Source organism: Martes martes, assembly GCF_963455335.1.
Source record: "Martes martes genome assembly, chromosome: 18".
NCBI lineage: Eukaryota > Metazoa > Chordata > Mammalia > Carnivora > Mustelidae > Martes > Martes martes.
The window spans coordinates 40,858,048-40,875,342 of NC_137906.1; the positions used below are offsets into that span (position 1 = coordinate 40,858,048).

The 17,295-nt window shown below is 66.8% G+C and overlaps 2 protein-coding genes across 4 annotated transcripts; both read left to right on the plus strand.

The window, feature by feature from the left end:
• The first annotated feature begins 951 nt into the window (after positions 1-951).
• PGAP6 (post-GPI attachment to proteins 6) lies at positions 952-10,507 on the plus strand. Its single transcript, XM_080831010.1, has 13 exons — positions 952-1,104; positions 4,215-4,392; positions 4,477-4,669; positions 4,954-5,081; positions 5,202-5,470; positions 5,564-5,910; positions 6,266-6,356; positions 6,435-6,558; positions 6,977-7,113; positions 7,570-7,748; positions 7,829-7,975; positions 8,579-8,695; positions 9,068-10,507. The coding sequence occupies exons 1-13, from the start codon at positions 987-989 to the stop codon at positions 9,362-9,364; spliced, it is 2,325 nt and encodes a 774-aa protein (XP_080687136.1). The 5' UTR covers positions 952-986; the 3' UTR covers positions 9,365-10,507.
• A 483-nt stretch (positions 10,508-10,990) lies between these two features.
• Positions 10,991-14,560, plus strand: MRPL28 (mitochondrial ribosomal protein L28). Of its 3 annotated transcripts, none has more exons than XM_080831087.1 (6): positions 10,991-11,050; positions 11,706-12,002; positions 12,787-12,939; positions 13,194-13,328; positions 13,420-13,506; positions 14,143-14,560. In XM_080831087.1, exons 2-6 carry the CDS (start codon positions 11,715-11,717, stop codon positions 14,248-14,250), a joined length of 771 nt encoding a protein of 256 aa, XP_080687213.1. In that variant the 5' UTR covers positions 10,991-11,050; positions 11,706-11,714; the 3' UTR covers positions 14,251-14,560. The 3 variants fall into 3 exon arrangements, with proteins under 3 accessions (XP_080687213.1, XP_080687214.1, XP_080687215.1); XM_080831088.1 differs by having other exon boundaries at positions 11,000-11,058; XM_080831089.1 differs by having other exon boundaries at positions 11,000-11,029.
• The last annotated feature ends 2,735 nt before the right edge of the window (positions 14,561-17,295 follow it).

The following is a 17,295-nucleotide window of genomic DNA, read 5'->3' on the forward strand; positions in this document are numbered from 1 at the left end:
CCGTCCCACGCCCCCGCGCGCCCCGCTGGGACCCGCGCCAGCCCGCCGCCCCCCCGCGCCCCCTCCGTCCCACGCCCCCGCGCGCCCCGCTGGGACCCCCGCCAGCCCGCCCCCTCCCCGCGCCCCCTCCGTCCCACGCCCCCGCGCGCCCCGCTGGGACCCCCGCCAGCCCGCCCCCTCCCCGCGCCCCCTCCGTCCCACGCCCCCGCGCGCCCCGCTGGGACCCCCGCCAGCCCGCCCCCTCCCCGCGCCCCCTCCGTCCCACGCCCCCGCGCGCCCCGCTGGGACCCCCGCCAGCCCGCCCCCTCCCCGCGCCCCCTCCGTCCCACGCCCCCGCGCGCCCCGCTGGGACCCCCGCCAGCCCGCCCCCTCCCCGCGCCCCCTCCGTCCCACGCCCCCGCGCGCCCCGCTGGGACCCCCGCCAGCCCGCCGGCCCCCGCGCCCCTCCGTCCCACGCCCCGCGCGCCCCGCTGGGACCCCCGCCAGCCCGCCCCCTCCCCGCGCCCCCTCCGTCCCACGCCCCCGCGCGCCCCGCTGGGACCCCCGCCAGCCCGCCGGCCCCCGCGCCCCTCCGTCCCACGCCCCGCGCGCCCCGCGTGACCTGCACCCTATCCCGACCTGCCTCCCCCATCAGCGCGCGGCGGCGGGTCCGCGTTCCCTCTCAGCCCACGACCTCCCTCTGACCCCTCTTCCTGGCGCTCGCCCTGTCCCCAAGTCCCCTTCGGCCCGCTGCGGCCCCCGCCGGCGTGCTCCTTCCCGCCCCTGTCCCGAGTCCGGCTCGGGCCCCGGCTCCCGGCGGGGCGGGGCCTCGCAGGCGGAAGTGCCCGGGGCGCCGGCGGCTGGGACCGGCCGGGACGATGGGAGCCCGGGGCAGAGGCGGCGGCGGCGGCGGCGGGGGCCGCAGGGGCGGCGGTGGCTGCCCGGGCGGCGGCGGGGGCGGGCGGCCGGGGACGCGGTCCGGGTAGCGCCGGGCCGAGCGCGGAGCCATGGGCCGGGCCGGGGCCGGGGCCGGGGGCGCGGCGGCGGCGGTGGCGGTGGCGGGGCCGCTGCTGCTGCTGCTGCTCGCCCGGCCCCCGCCCGCCGCGGGCGACAGCAGGAAGAGCGGTGAGCGGGCGCCGACCCGCGGGAGCCATGGGCGGGGGGCGGGGGCCGGCCGGGTTGGGGGCTGCCGGGAGGCGGGGTCTGGATTGTGACTCACCCTGGGGCCGCCTGTGCGCTCACCTGGCGCGGGCGCAGGACGCGGGTCCCCACCCCAGGCGGGGGGGGGATTGGGGGGTCGCGAGGGGGTTGGGGGGCTCGGGGCGGCCCCTTGCGGGAGCCGGGCGTTAAAGCGGTGGGGGTGGAAAGGACGCCGGCGCCCCCTCCACTGTCCCCGGGGCCGAGTTCGGCCAGACTGGCCCCTTGGAGTGCGCCCTCCGCTCGCGGGTCCGGCGCGTCAGGCAGGGCACAGCCGGCGGGCGAAGGGACGCGGCGGCGGAGGAGCGCGGGGGGACGCCGCGGGCACCCCGCTGCCGGAGAGAAGGGCTGGGCCGTGCGGCTCTAGGGCGCCCCTCTGGCTTCAGAGACTTGGGAGTTAGGAGAAAGTTGCTTAGGTCCAGGAGTGGGGCCCAGGTGGGTGGCCCGTCTTCCCCTTCGCAGGGTCTTAGCCAGCCCGAGCGCAGTGACTTTCAGCAGCTGGCCGTGCTTCTCGCAGGCCGGACTCCCAGGTGGACCTGAGGAGCCTGGCGGCCGGGGTTGTCTGAGAGTCCCCATCCTGGACTGAACCCCCAGGAGGTGGCTTCTGCACCCCCCCGTCCTGCCTGTGGGTGCTGAGTGCCCCCCCCCCGACTGTGGTCTGGGTCTCCCTGAGGGCCCTGGGGCCCGGGCTGGGAGGCCCACACCTCCCCCCGACAGCAGGCGGCTTATCCCGCTCAGCAGGGGCTCTCTCCCTCCACTTCCTGGCTCCCTGCCCCTCCCCCCTTCCCTGAAACCCTCCAAGCTCCTGTTTCTTTGAGGGCTGTGCGTCCGGCGTCTGAACTTGGCAGGGCTTGAAATGAAAGGTAGTGTCCCCGGAGATCAGCTCCTGGTTGAACTGCGCGGTGGGATATTGCCCCCCTTATGTCCACCTGCTTCTCCATCCTGGGGTCAGGGCTGGGGGAGGGCCCGCTGGAGGGGCGTTTATGGAGATGGAAAACTTGGGGCAGCCCCTCACCTCTTAGGCCTGCTGAGAGGTCAGGCCCTGTGTGGCCCTGGCTTCTGGAGTCTGTGCATGGGCAGGGTCTCTGTACAGGGTACCTGTGTGTGGTAGTGTGCCCTCTCTGGGGTTCCCAGGACAGGCTGACTTTCTCTCCTTTCCATCTGACCCTGTGTCCTTGGAGGGGCCTGTGGCGCAGGGCTGGGGTCCATGGGGCCGAGGCTCCCTGAAAGAGGTCATGTGGTAATGGCCTGGCATTCAGCAAGAGAACCGGATGGGGGTCTGGGCCGGGGAGGTCAAGCTGTGGCCCTGAGAAGGGGGTTCGCTGGCTCTTCAGGGGATTTTGAACGGGTCTCTCATCTCCGGTGCACCTGCTGAAACCTCACCCCGACCAGCTGGGCTCCAGGTGCCCTCAGGCTGACATTCCAGCGCTGACAGCCGCCGGAAGTCCTTGCCCCTTTCAGGCCAGGGTGCTGGGTGCCCGGCTGGCAGACTGTTTCTTTACCGTGCCCTGGTCCTGAGGGGGGGGGGGGACTGACCTGCCTCAGCTCCCCAGCACTTCGCTCTGCCCTTCTCATCACGTTATCCTAAGGGCTGAAGCAGCCCCGGGAGGAGGTTTGTGTTAGGTCAGCAGCTCCTGGCTTCCTAGCGTTCAGTTCACAGCCTGGGGGGTGGGACCTGGTGGCCAGCGGCCACAGGGAAAGTCTTGGATTTGTCCCCGTAGAGAGCCTACTCCTGAGCCCCTGCTGTGCGGGGCTCCTTTGGAGCTCAGTCTGGCTTTGCAAGTGGGTCACCGTCTTCTCTTCCATGCCTCCGTGGGAGGGTCAGGAGGCTGGCAGAAGGGGAGTGGCTCTCCTGGCTCCCTCCCCTGCTCCCCTGGCTGTTGAGGTGGGGAAGGGGAAGTGGAGACGGGGTCAGCCAACCACTCGCCCAGTGGGGCAGGGAGAGGCCTTCAGCCTGGAAGAGAGGGAGGTCACACCCTACTGTGTCCACAGTGCATTTCTTCCAGAAGCACTTTCGTATCCATTAACTTTGGAGGGCAGGGCACCTGAAGGGAGGTGCTATCTCCCTTAGCCAACTCACAAGGAAGCTGGGACTCAGAGAGAGGAAGGGACACCCAAGGTCACAGGAGGCATGAGGCCTGACTGGACTCCCTGCCATGCAGCCCAGGCACCTTGTGACTGGAACCCACGTCCAGTTCGCTGTCCCCAGGAGCACAGAGAACACTTGGGGGTGGTCTGTTCTGTAGGATCCCCAAGAGGGAGGGTTGTGGGTGGGCACCACATGTGGGGTCAGACACCTGCTCTGGGGCAGGGTGCGCTCCGTCGGTGGACACCCCCAGCAGGGGGCTCATCTGGGTGGGTCCTCCGGTCTCTGGGCTGAGCCCCAGAAGACTCAGAGCTGGCCCTGGAAAGGTTGGCATGACACAGGCCGAGTTACAGAGTGTGGAGGGGCGGGGAGCCGGTGAGCCACAGCGGTGGGGACCTGAGAGGGGCTAGGAGGCTGCGGCGGGGGGCAGTTTGCTGCCAGGGGCCCCTGCCTTGTCTCTGTACCACCCTGCGTGGGCACACGCCCACGTGAGCACAGGACCCAGCTGTCCCTTCCTCTTAGCACCTGGCCAGGCTTCCTGCCTGGGCTCTGCTCCCCCCAGGGTCTCTGCTCGCCTCCTCTCTGGGTGAGGCGGAACTCAGGCTCCTGTCCGGCTGTGTCTCAGGTCGTCGTGGGCCTGAGCAGGTGGCCAGCCTCTGGGCCTGAGTCCCCTCACCTCAGCGTGGCCCACTGCATGGAGCGGGAGGGGAGAGAGCATGCTGGTGTCTGGTGCCCAGCACAAAGGTGGGGGCAGGGGCAGCACTACAGCCCTGAGCACCTCCGGTGAGCCTCCGTCTCAGGCCCTGGAGTCCCCGGGGCCGCAGCAGGGGCGGACAGCTGCCCTGGCTGGTGGGGCAGCGAAGGGGCCGGGGGTGGGGGGGTGCCAGGCTCCTCTGTCTGGGGGGCCCCGAGAGGCGGTGGGGGCCTGGCTGACGGCACCTTCTCCCCGCAGACGTCAGGCTGGTGTCCGAACATTTCTCCCAGTCCCCGCAGAAGCTGTCTTTCTACAGCTGGTACGGCAGTGCCAGACTGTTCCGCTTCCACGTGCCCCCCGACACCGTGCTGCTGCGCTGGCTGCTGCAAGTGTCCCGGGGCAGCGGCCCCGCCTGCGCCAGCGTGGAGGTCACTGTGTAGGTGCCCGCCCGCCCGCCCGCCCCAGCCGGCCCTGACCCCCGGACGCCCTCCCACCCTCCCTGACGCCCTCCCGCCCACAGGTACTTCCGCTACGGCGCCCCTCCTGTCATCAACCCTCTGGGCACCAGCTTCCCCGCCAACAGCTCGGTGCAGTCCCCCTTCTTCATCAAGATGCTGGACAGCAACGCTTCCCTCAACATCTCCCACCCAGCCCCCGGGGACTGGTTTGTGGCGGCCCACCTGCCCCCCGCCTCCCAGAAGATCGAGGTGAAGGTAAGGGGCCGCCTTCCGGGGAGGAGGGGGCAGGCTCCCTCACCGCGGGCGCCGCCGGCTCGCTGACTTTGCTCTAGGTTCCGCCCGGCCCGCACAGGCCCAGTGCCCCCGCCCGCCCTTCGCCACCCCGGTCCATGCCCGGGCTCCCTGCTCCAGCCCGGCTTCCCCCACCTCCACTACGCCTGGGCTCTCTGCTGCAGCTCTGCCTCCCCAGCTCCCGTGTCTGCCCCTGGCGTGCCCCCACGCGTGCATGTTCTTTGCCCCACTCTGCGCTCTCTCCCTAGGGTTTCGTTCCCACCTGCGCCTACGTCTTCCAGCCTGACATGCTGGTTGTCCGGACAGTGGAGGTCTCCATCCTGGAGCCTGACGTTCCCCTTCCGCAGACCCTCCTCTCCCATCCCAGCTACCTCAAGTGAGTAGGGCCCCTGGGGAGGCCGAGCCTCCGGGCGTGGTGTGGCGGCCGGGGGTGGGGGGGTGGGGGGGCTGGGGGAAGGCACAGAGGCTGAGTGAGACTGTGTCCCCGCGGCCGCAGAATCTTCATCCCTGAGTACACCCAGGAGCTGCGGCTGGAGCTGCGGGGCTGTGCCACCAACGGGAGCCTGGGCTGCCCTGTGCGCCTCACCGTGGGCGCTGCCACACTGCCCAGAAACTTCCAGAAGGTGCTCACATGCGTCAGCTCCACTGGGGCCTGCCGCCTGCTGCTGCCCTCACCACCCTGGGACCGGTGGCTGCAGGTGACCGCCAAGAGCCTGGCGGGGCCTCGCGTGCTGGTGGCTTTCCAGGCGATAGCTGCCCTCACAGGTGGGCTAATGGGGAGGAAGGGCGCGGGTGACTCCGCCTCCTGCCACGGACCCCCAGGCCTTCCCATGGCTGAGCCCCTTGTTCCCCTGACAGCCTGCAGGCCGTGGACCCTGAACTTCCAGCACCTTCCACAGAGCAGCCTGAACGAGAGCTGCAACGCCTCCACGGGCCTGCTGCCCCCACGCCCCGGCGACCACGGCGACCACGGCGACCACGGCGACCACGGCCTGGGCGGGAGCAGCAGAAAGCGTGGGGGCCCCTGCTGCCTGGCGAGCTACCCAGTCATTCGGGAAGACCTGGACGCGGTGTCTGTGCGCTTCGGGCTGGTGGACAGGGTGTGGGTGCGGGTGCGGCCCGCCACACCCTCCGTGCTGCGGCTGTACATGGACACCGGCATGGACAGCGGGGGCTCCCTCACTGTCTCCCTGCGGGCCAACAAGGTAGGTACCCTGACCCGGGAGGGCCTTGCTCCCTGGCTCAGCCGGGGCTCAGGGCCGCCCAGCCTCAGGGCTGCTGCGCCGGTCTTCCTGCGCTGACGCTGGCAGAGACGAGGTCGGCCTTTCGGGCGACAAGCTGAGCCCCGCAAGCCCTGGGGCAGATGAGGGGCTCTGTCTGAGGAGAGGGAGGCCCGTTCTGTGGGCTGTGCCTCAGGAAGTGAGGCTGTGGGTGGGATCAGGCTGGGCGTCCCCCATCCTGGAAGGCCGGCAGGAGCCGCGGAGAATGGAGCCCGGCACCAGCCAGAGTGGGAGCCCGCTGCCCTGGGGCGGGGACCGAGCGCGTGGCTTCTCCTTCCAGACTGGAATTGCCAACAGCACCTTGGTCGCCGTCTGCGTGAATGCCGCCTCCCCCTTCCTCGGCTTCAGCACGTCGCTCAACTGCACCACAGGTGTGCGCCGGCAGCGTGCGGCCCAGGGTCCCCGGCCAGCCCCTGCGGCCGCTGCTGATCAGCCCCCCTCCGCTGCAGCCTTCTTCCAGGGCTCCCCACTGACCCTGAGTGCCGCATCGCACAAGGCCGACCTCATCATCCCCTACCCACAGTCAGACAACTGGTACCTCTCCCTGCAGCTCGTGTGCCCCGAGAGTCCAGAGTGAGTAGACCTGGGGACTGCCGGCCGGGGGCAGGCGGCGGACTGCTCCCAGCAGGACCATGCATGGGGCTGCCCAGGTCCAGGTTGGGGAGCGACCAAAGCCCCGGGGGGCCCCTTGCCTTCCAGGAGTTGTGAGGGCTTCTTCTCCACGTGCTCACCCGTCGTGCTGCAGCCCCGGGAGTCAGGACCCAAGGAGGGGGACCCGTCCAGGACATAGCCCCGGGAGACTGGGCCTCAGGGCAGGGTAGGGGGAAAGGGCATCTCGGACTCGGCAGAGCTCGCCGCTGCCGTCCTTCAGGACTGGGAGCCTGGGGGCCTCAGGTGTGGGTTCCTGTGTCCCAGAGCCCGCCGAGAGTCCGGACGAGGGACGGGCCAGCGGGTGTCAGCAGCTAGCCTTCCCGTGGCCCCTTCCTCACAGGGGGTGTGAGCAGGCCTCGGTCCTCGTGGAGACCACCTTGACCGTGGTGCCCTGCCTGAACGACTGCGGGCCCTACGGCCAGTGCGTCCTGCTGCGTAGACACAGCTACCTGTATGCGGGCTGCAGCTGCAAAGCAGGTGAGGGCCTCCGGACACCGGCTCTTGTGTTCAAGCTTATCTACCGGAGTCAGCTCTCCACCCCGGGTGGGGCTTGAACTCAGGACCCGGGATCAAGCCTCGCATGCTCCATCAACGGAGCCTGCCGGGCACCCTGCCTCTGGGCCTCGCAGGGCAAGGTTGGGGAGCCCACCTCCGCTCTGCCAGGGCCCGAGAGGGACTCTGCCGGGCCAGGGCAGATGCCTCCTCCCTGTTCCTTCCTCCGTGCTTCCTCAGTCCCCCACCCCCACTGTGTCCCAGGCACTGATGGCCTGGGCCTCCCCTGCCCGCAGCTGCCCTACACCTGCCCTGCCCCATGCCAGCCTGCTTCTGGGTGAGGAAGGGGCTTCTCTGCGGGTCTCTCGGGGAGGGGCAGGCCCCGGGGTTCAGAGGGACGCCTCCTGGCCTCAGCCCCCTTGGCGTCACGCTGGCCCCCAGGCTGGCGTGGGTGGAGCTGCACGGACAACAGCGCGGCCCAGACGGTAGCCCAGCAGCGGGTGGCCGCCCTCCTTCTCACTCTCAGCAACCTCATGTTCTTGGCTCCCATCGCCATCTCGGTGCACCGCTCGCTCCTGGTGGAGGCCTCCGTCTACGCCTACACCATGTTCTTCTCCACGGTAGGGTTGCTGCAGGGGGTGCGGGGACGGGAGGGGGCTGGGAGAGGGCCTGGCCAAGCCTCACCACCCCTGCCCCGCAGTTCTACCACGCCTGCGACCAGCCTGGCGAGGCAGTGCTCTGCATCCTGGGCTATGACACCCTGCAGTACTGTGACTTCCTGGGCTCCGGGGTGTCCATCTGGGTCACCATCCTCTGCATGGCACGGCTGAAGGCAGCCCAGAAACATGTGAGTGGCTCCTGACATCTGTGCCTGGGCTCCTGGCCCACCGCGTGTTGAGGACTAGACCAGAAAGAGGGCTTGGCGCTTAGAAGCCTGCTGTGCCTTGGAACCCCACTCACCTGCTGGAAGAAGCTGCCTCCAGCTGGGAGGGGCTGGCTGCCTGGGGATGCCAGGAAAGAAGGGCAGTGGACAGGGTTGAGTGAGGCCCCAGCCTGTCTCTCCCCCAGCCCCCTTCAGAGAGGAGGCCTAGAGCGCCTGCCCGAGGCCAGGCCTCCCTGACGAGCCCCCGGCTCTGCTTCCACAGTCCCAGGTGCTGAGGACATTCTAGGGACTTTTCTGCCTCAACTGGCTCTGGCTGACGGAGACACGTGGCCTGGCACCTTGCCGGGCCATGTGTGTGCCTCGAAAGTTCACTGGTGGACGGGTCAGTGGATCCGTGGATCAGTGCAGAGCAGGATGAAATCTGCCGGCAGCTCTCAGGCCAAGGGACAGTGGGGGCCGTGGGACAATGACCAGGCCCAGGTCACCGGTTCCTCCCGGACCTTGTGTGGTCATGAACGACTGGCTGAGGGTTCCCGTGCCCTGTGGTCACCCGTGTGTCTTGACCAGGTCCTGTTTCTCCTGGGCACGCTGATCTTCGCCATGTCCTTGCAGCTGGACCGCAGGGGCGCCTGGAACATGATGGGGCCTTGCCTCTTTGCCTTTGTGGTCATGGTCACCATGTGGGTAAGGAGCTGGGACAGGCCAGCGCTCCTGCCCAGGCCCCCTCCCCTGGTGATTGGGAGAAGACAGTCTGGGCCCCCCACAGACCCCTGCTCCGGGGAAACAGAGCCTGGCCCACCATTCTGGCTGTGTTCCTGCCCCTGGGCCCGAGTCCCACACGTCTGCTGAGAACTTGCTGGGGCACCCATGAGGGCCCAGCACGGCTTCGTGCCCGAGGCCCGGGCCTGGCCCATGCCAGGTCTCTGTACCCCTGGGGCCTCTCCAAGCAGCCACACTGACGGTCCCGTCCCGCTGCCCAGACCTGGGGGGAGGGGTCCTGGGAGCTGCGGCTCCAGCAGCGTCCTTTGCCTGCGCTCACGGGCCGGTTCTCTCCAGGTGTACCGCTGCGGACGCCGGCGCCACTGCTACCCCACGTCCTGGCAGCGCTGGGCCTTCTACCTCCTGCCCGGCATCTCCATGGCTGCTCTGGGCATTGCCATCTATACCTCCATGATGACCAGTGACAACTATTACTACACCCACAGCCTCTGGCACATGCTGCTGGCCGGGAGTGCGGCCTGCCTGCTCCCGCCGCGGGAGGAGGGCACCAAGCCCTGGGCCTGCTCGCAGAAGCTCACTTGCCACTACCAGATCTGCAAGAACCACCGAGAGGACCTGTATACGGTGACATGACATGGCCAGCTCAGGGACACCGGCCACCGTGATGATGGGCTCTCTGGCCAGGGGCAGGACCAAAGGAGAAGCACCCTGTCCAGCTCGATTTCCAGCTGAATAAAATCGCCCTTGCACTCTCTGGCTTCATCCTGAGGAGAGGACTGCACCCTGCCGCCTCAATTCCCTGGCGCCTGCCGGTCCCTCAGCAGGTCCCAGCCAGCGTCCGCAGGGGCGCCTGGGGCCCGGGGCCTGGCTGCTTAGAGACCACGGGTACCATGCAGGGGCAGGGCCTGTGTTCTGGCTGAAACACGGTTGGAGGTGGGGAGAGAGAGGCCCCCATCATCCCTGTTCCCCTGTGAGGTGGTGAGGTGAGACCCAGGGGAAACGAGGAGGCCTGAGCCCACCTCCCGCAGGCCTCTGCCCCACCAAGCAGGGACTGTGCCCTCTTTGCATCCCTGGCTCCGTGATGAGGTGTGCCCTGATGCCAGCCTTCCTTGGGCATGGGGATGCTCCCTGCAGACGCAGTACTGTGGGGAGAGGGGACAGCACTCCCCAGGGAGCTGCCGGGCCCTGGGGCTGCCACGAGTGGCTGGGTTTTGGTCCTGCCGCTCCCCTCTGTTTGGCACTTGGCTTTGGTGCTCCAGGCCCTGGGGAGAGGGCTGCTGAGCTGCTCTGGGTGTGCAGTACCCCGGGGCACACATTGCCCCGACTCTCTCTTTCTCCAGCCACCCCATGGGTTCCTGGGCCCTGTCCGGGGAGCTACGCATCCTCTCTGGTTGCTTTGGGGGAGGAAGTGATGACTGCTGCCTTGTACAGGCCTGACCGACGGTGTGTTTGGGGAGGGGTTCCCCGAGACCTAGCCCAGCCTCTGTGGGGCAAGCAGGAGAAGGGGGGCCGACTGCCTCCCCGCTAAGGCCACACTGTAGTGGGCTGCTCTCCGTACCAGGAGTGCTGGAAGTGGCCGGAAGTGACCGCAGGAAGCTGAGGCAGTGGAAGGTGCCGTGGGGTGGGGACATGGAGCCCTCCCACCTACTGTCCCGGGTGTGAACGGCCTCCCCCACCCCTTGTCACCCTGCACTTGTAAAGGGGGAACAAACATTCATATATGGTGTTTTTTGGGTTACAAGTTTTTAAGACGTTAAGACATTTTTATGTCCTCTGATTTTGCTGTGATTGCTGAGTTTAATACTCCACAGTGATATTTCAAGGCACAAGGGTCTTTTAGACAGCGCGGGGGGTGGGGGGACGGGGACGGGGGACAGGGTGGGGGGGAGTCTCCGTAGCAGGATCTATGCTTAGGCTGGGTCTCAGAGCTGAAATCAGGAGTCGGACTCTTAACCGACGGGGCCACCCCGGCGCCCCGAGACACAAGAGTTTTTCCACTTACACGGATTTCCGCTCTCGGAGGGGAGGAGAGGGAGTGGGACCAAGGATGACAGGCTCCACCCTTCCCCGCCCCCAGCTCCGCTCCAGGGAAAAGGACCCGCATTTGCTGACGGTGCCTTGAGCCGCCGCCGTCAGTGCCCGGCATTTTCCACGGTCCCTAAAGGCAGGAAAGGGGGGCGGGACGAGGCTAGACTGACGGGCTTTTCGGCCAGTTAGCGGCTGACCGGTGCTGGGCGCGGTGTCACGACTTCCGGTTCCGGTGGGGCGCGGAACTCGGAGAGGCTGGCTGGGCCCTCGGTCAGAGCCGCGTCTCGTGGGGTGAGGAGGTGCTGCCAGGGTCTGGGTCAGGGTTCGGGATTAGGAGTCGGGGAGACGGGAGAGGATACGCGGGTAGTTGGGCTCGGACTTGGAGTCGTGGGGCCGCGCCGGTTTCGGGGGGCTGGGGTCTGGGGGACCCGAGTCGGGAGTCAGGGGGCTGGTGTCGCGGGGACCGGGGTCGGGGGTCGGGGGTCAGGGGACCGGGGTGGGGAGTCAGGGGGCTGGTGTCGGGGGGGACCGGGGTGGGGAGTCAGGGGGCTGGTGTCGGGGGGGACCGGGGTCGGGAGTCAGGGGGCTGGTGTCGCGGGGGGACCGGGGTCGGGAGTCAGGGGGCTGGTGTCGCGGGGACCGGGGTCGGGAGTCAGGGGTCTGGGGTCGGGGGGACCGGGGTCGGGAATCGGGGGGCTGGTGTCGCGGGGACCGGGGTCGGGGGTCAGGGGACCGGGGTGGGGAGTCAGGGGGCTGGGGTCGGGGGGACCGGGGTCGGGAATCAGGGGGCTGGGGTCGGGGGGACCGGGGTCGGGAATCAGGGGGCTGGTGTCAGGGGGGACGGGGGTCGGGAGTCAGGGGGCTGGGGTCGGGGGGACCGGGGTCAGGGGACAGGGCCAGAGTGCGGCGGGGCTGCGGTCTAACAGCGCCACCCCCCTCCGGTCAGGCTGCCGCGATGCCCCTGCACAAGTACCCGGTCGGCCTGTGGAAGCGGCTCCGGCTACGGGAGGGCATCTGCTCCCGCCTGCCCCAGCACTACCTGCGCTCCTTGGAGGAGGTGCGAACACCCACTCCTGTGCACTACAGGCCGCACGGGGTTAAGTTCAAGATCAACCCCAAGAATGGGCAGCGGGAGCGCGTGGAGGACGTACCCATTCCCATCTACTACCCCCCAGAATCCCAGCTGGGGCTCTGGGGCGGGGAGGGCTGGATCTCGGGCTACAGATATGTCAACAACGACAAGGTAGGGGAGCAGGGCAGGCTTCCGAGGACTTCTCTGGGGGTTGCTGCCCTGGACGCGGTGCTGAGCTCTGGGGGTTCCGGGGTGGGGTGCGGTAGGGGTGTGTGCTTGCACTGTGGTGCAGACTCAGTTCTGCGGAAGAAGCAGGCTGACCTGTGGGGATGCCGTTCCAGCTGATGTGACTGCCCTCGAACCCCGCTGGGTGTCCTGAGACAGCGGTGCCTGTGGGAGGGAACCAGTCAGCGCAGGGCCACTGGGGAGGTTAGCCAGGCCAGGTGTAAGGATGGGAGGACGTCTCTGCGCGGGGGGCTGTCGGGGGAGGGCAGGTCTTCGGCCCCCTGTCGGCCTGACACGCTACTGTTGGCCTCCTTGTCATGACACAGCCGCGGCTGGCACTGGCACGTCGTCACCGCACTCGCAAAGGCTGGGAGACACACAGCTGGCCGTCCACACCGTGCCGTGTCTGGTGGGAAACCTGGACGGGGAGCTGGGCCTTCTGCACCATGGCTTGTGTGTTTGAGGCCCCCCAGGTGGCCTCTCCCTTTGCCTTGGCCCCTCGGTCCCTGGTTTGGAATGTGACGACCCGTGAACCACGGGGTTACGGTTGTACGTGTCTGGAACACACACCAGCAGCCCAGGCAGGGCTGAGGGGAAGCTGATCTCTGGGTCCCCAGGTGGGGTCTGGTCCATCTATCTCTTGGTCCTGAGTCTCAGGAAGAGGCCCTGGGCCCCGTTTGGCTCTGTAGGAGCAGCAGCAGCGCTCACGAGGTCTCTGGTCCTCCCTTAGCTCTCTAAGCGGGTGAAGAAGGTGTGGAAGCCACAGCTGTTTCAGCGTGAGCTGTACAGTGAGATCCTGGACAGGAAGTTCACCGTTACGGTGACCCGGCGGACCCTGGACCTCATCGACGAGTCCTACGGGTTTGACTTCTACATTCTCAAGGTGAGCAGGGGGCTGTGCTAGCACACAGGCGAGTCTCCTGGCCAGTCAGAGACTCACTGGGGCACGCCCATGTCTGGGGTGCAGGGTCACCAGTGAACTGTAAATGGGATCCCGGTGAGCACTGCTGCCGCCTTCCTTTGCTCTGGCGGTGGCCTGGGGTCTTCTGGCTGCTGAAGAGGAGCCTGGTGGTGTCTGCTGGCCGGTGGGCAGGACCCCACCGGAAACACCTGGCCCCACGCGTAGCTTCTTGCCAGACTCCCAAGGAGGACCTGTGCTCCAAGTTTGGGATGGACCTGAAGCGAGGGATGCTGCTGCGGCTGGCGCGACGGGACCCCCAGCTGCACCCGGAGGACCCCAAGAAGAGGGCCGCCATCTACGACAAGTACAAGGTGAGGGCTTCGGTTTGAACTTCTTGGTTCCTGTGGGCCCCGTCGACAGGCGGTACTTCTGCTCATTGTGTGCCCGGCCTCTCCCCTGTAGGAGTTTGTCATCCCGGAAGCAGAAGCCGAGTGGGTTGGCCTGACGCTGGATGAGGCCGTGGAGAAGCAGAGGCTCCTGGAGGAGAAGGTGAGCAGGCGTGGGCACTAGCAGACAGGCGGGGTGGGGGTGTGCGCTGCCTCAGGGCAAGCCTGGACTAGGACCACGGCCCCCACTGAGCCGGGGGAGGAGCTGCCGCCGGGCACAGCTGGCCAGATACAGCCACAGCCCTGGGTTCTGTGCAGCATGCCCTCTCCCTCGAGGCCCTGACTCTCTCCTGTCCCTGCCCCTGCCCCCAGCTGGCTTCATAAGTTCACGGACAGAAAGACTCTGGCGGCACCTTTGGTTTCTTTGGCTACGTAGCGCCCCCCTGCCTTGGGGTCTTCCTGGTGTGGAGCTGAGGTCTTTTTGTGTTTGCACCCTGGAAGGGTCTGGAGCCTGTGGTCGCCGCTGGGACAGGGAACCCACCACGGCACAGTGGCCACTGACTCTGTTTCTTCTGCAACCACAGGGCCCGGGGCAGGGAAGCTGGGGACAGACACCTGGTCCCTGTGTCCCCAGTGGCCCATGTCTCGTGGACAAGATGCTGTCCTCTGGGCTGGTGGCTGTGGCCAAGCCTGAGGGGTCTAGTCTTCTTGCACCAGATTCCTCTTGGTGTTTGGCAGCGGCAGCTGGATTCCCGTCTTCCCCAGAGCAACTTGTCCTAACCCTGGGTCCCTCCTGTAGGCCCCGACTCCTCTGTTCAAGGTCTACGTGGAGGAGCTGATTGAGCGGCTGCGGCAGCAGGCTCTTTCTGAACCAGCGGTTGTGCAGAAGAGAGCCGGCAGGACATGAGCAACTCAGACGCATGCCTGACGGCCGTGCTCACCACCTCGCGTGCCCTGCGGCGCTGTGGACCCAAGAGCCTGGGGCGGTGCCGAGGGCCGCGCGTGGGTCGTGGATGAACCTGTTCTTCTCTGATGACCCAGCAGCGTCCAGGGTCGGGCGGGCTTTGTGGAGGCCCCAGGAAGTCTCATCCCAGGGTCCCCGTAGGTCTGGGGCCATCTTGCTGCCTCCGCAGTCCCCCTCCCCACTCAAGTGGGGCCCAGCTGACGTGGGGTCACCACACTTTGGGGGCAGCACAAGTAAAGTCTGAACTGGGCTATGTGTGTGATGCTTTGCTTGGAAGTACTCTCCCGAGTAGTCTTTGAGCTTGTTGTGTCCTGCCCCGAGACCTGGGATGTGGCTGAGCTGTGGGACCGGGACTGGTGTCAGTGTCTTGCCTTCCTCCAGGAGGGTCCAGTGTCGCTGAAGCCATCTGGCAACAGATCATCTCCCTGTTGTACATCCCCGTCCGTCTGGAGGGCTCTCTGGAGCAGAGGCGGGGTGGCTTGGGCCCACCCTGGGAGTGGCCGGGAAGGAGCTCTGCTGACGTGCCATTCAGGGTGGTGAGCACCCCCACCAGCTCTCGGGAGGTGCAGGGATGGGATTCCTAGTGGGCGGCCGGGCCGGTGCCCTGAGGCTGTTCCTGCTCTGAGATTTGGGGGTGCCTTGACCTTCGTCCCCAGCCCTTTCCTGGGAGAACTGAGCATTGACACCCATTTGCATCATTCTGGGAGGACAGGGAGTGATCCCCCTGACCTGGTCCTGGCCGCTGACCCAGGGGCACTCAGCTCCCTTGACAGGTGCTGTGGAAGTGAAGACATCTGGGCCGTGTTCATGGAGGTGGAGGCCAGAGGGCGCATGGGGCTGGCGAGTGAGCACAGCAGCGGGGGAGCGCTGGAGACCCCACAGCATAGGGACGCCATTGAGGGGCAGGGTCCCTCTGGGGAGCGATCATGAGATCTCTGGGCGAGGCTGGGAAATGCTGTCGTCAGTCCCAGACTCCTCTGGAGCGTACCTTTGGACCCATGTCTTGATGCACACGGTTGTTTCTTCATGGGGTGCCCCAACATGGGGCACAGATTTTAATTTATGTCTTTTTTTTTAAAGATTTTATTTATTTATTCGACAGACAGGGATCACAAGTAGGCAGAGAGGCAGGCACACAGAGAGGGGGAAGCAGGCTCCCCGCTGAGCAGAGAGCCCGATGCGGGGCTTTATCCCAGGACCCCGGGATCATGACCTGAGCTGAAGGCAGAGGCTTTAACCCACAGAGCCACCCAGGTGCCCCCAGATTCTAATTTTTAGCAATTCTAGGAGGCACCTGGGTGGCTCCGTGGGTTGAAGCCTCTGCTTTCGGCTCAGGTCATGATCTCGGGGTCCTGGGATCGAGCCCCACATCGGGCTCTCTGCTCAGCGGGGAGCCTGCCCCCTCCACCTGCTTCTTTGCCTACTTGTGATCTATGTCTGTCAAGTAAGTACATAAACTCTTTAAAAAAAAAAAAGAAAGAAAGAAAGAAAGAAATTATACCAAAAGCTGCTAGCACCCAGCCCACCCCTGCCCCAGCCCTGGCTGGCCTGACCACAGCCGCTGGCCACGGCCGCCCCTGTGGTGGTCTGGACAGGCCTTCGAATGCCCACTTGATCCCACTTGATGTTTCCCATCCTCAGCCCCGAACTGAATTAAACGGATCCCTTTCTAGCACGGCCTGTGTCACCCGCTCCCCTACCCTGTGCTGGGCACCCCGGATGCCCCCCGTCCACTGGCCGTGGCTCAGTCACACCTTGCTCCGCTGCTCTCTCTTGCCCCCACCCAGGCTACAGGTCCAGATGGGGGGAGCTCCTGCCGGTAGCTGAAGGGGCCTGTGGCTGGAGCAGGGTGGGGACTAGGCTCCCTGTGGGCCGTGTCGGGGGAGGGTGGACTCCGGCCTTGGTCTCCCTGTCACCACTGGAGGGCCATGCAAGAGTGTCGAAAGCACGGCCCAGCCGAAGTGGGGTCACCACACTTGGGGGCAGCAGAAGGAAGGTCTCAGGGTTGCAGGTCTGCTCTCGCTGGGGCACAGGGGTCACCGCAAGCACGGCGCAGACCGGCCCCGAGGGCTGCTGGTCAGTAGGAGGAGCATGGTGCGGCCTCAGCGGGTCCCTTCCATCCCCGTAACCTGCATCGGGTCTGGTTGTGGCCTTGGCCCTTTCTTGGCAGGGTCAGTCTCTGTTTGGTCAAATCCTCACAAAGATCTTCTATCCAGGAAAGGCCAAGCCGTCCGTGAAGGACAGACTTCCCTCCCCACTCTAAATAAAACTCCCGGGGCCTGGGAAGGTGCCTGACAGGCAGAAACTGCCACATGGTTCCCCTTGCAGAAGGTGGGGAAGCTCACACATGCTGCACAGCGACCGGGAGCTGGGCGGTGGGAGGCCACCAGGCCACGTGCCCCTCCAGTGTCACCGTATTACTTCCGCTCACAGGCCACGCCTCCACTAGTCTGCTGAGAGTCTCCAGTCCCCTCGCCGAGGCCCTGCAGGCCTCTAGATGGGGGTGGCTAGTTGTACTGATCACCATCAAGCCCACGGAAGTCCAGACTGCGCTGCGCTGGCCCCGGTGGGCAGATAGGCTGGGCCCTGTCCCTCCTCAGCCCTCCAGGAGCCCTTGGGCGACGCCCTTGCTCGTGTGTTTCAGGGACAGCCCAGCCAGTCTGTGAGGGTTGACCATCACTAGCTATGGACGGAGTAGTCCCTTGGGACCTGGGCAGCAGAGGCCCCCGGCAAGTGACCATCAACACCATGGGGTCCTGAGGCCCAGGAAGGACACCTGAGGTCAGGAAGGGTGTGGCCCTGCCTGCGGCTCTGCGCCCAGCCCCTCACCTTGAGGGTCTTGCCTGAGTCCCACTCGGGTGTATGGCGGCTTGCGGGGTGGGTGGTGGAGAGAGAACAGGCAAGTCCACAGCTTCTCCCTGCTCGGAGCCCGGAAGAGCTCTTGGGAAGCCGACCCACGTGCACTGTCTTCTTTCCCCTGGAGCCTGT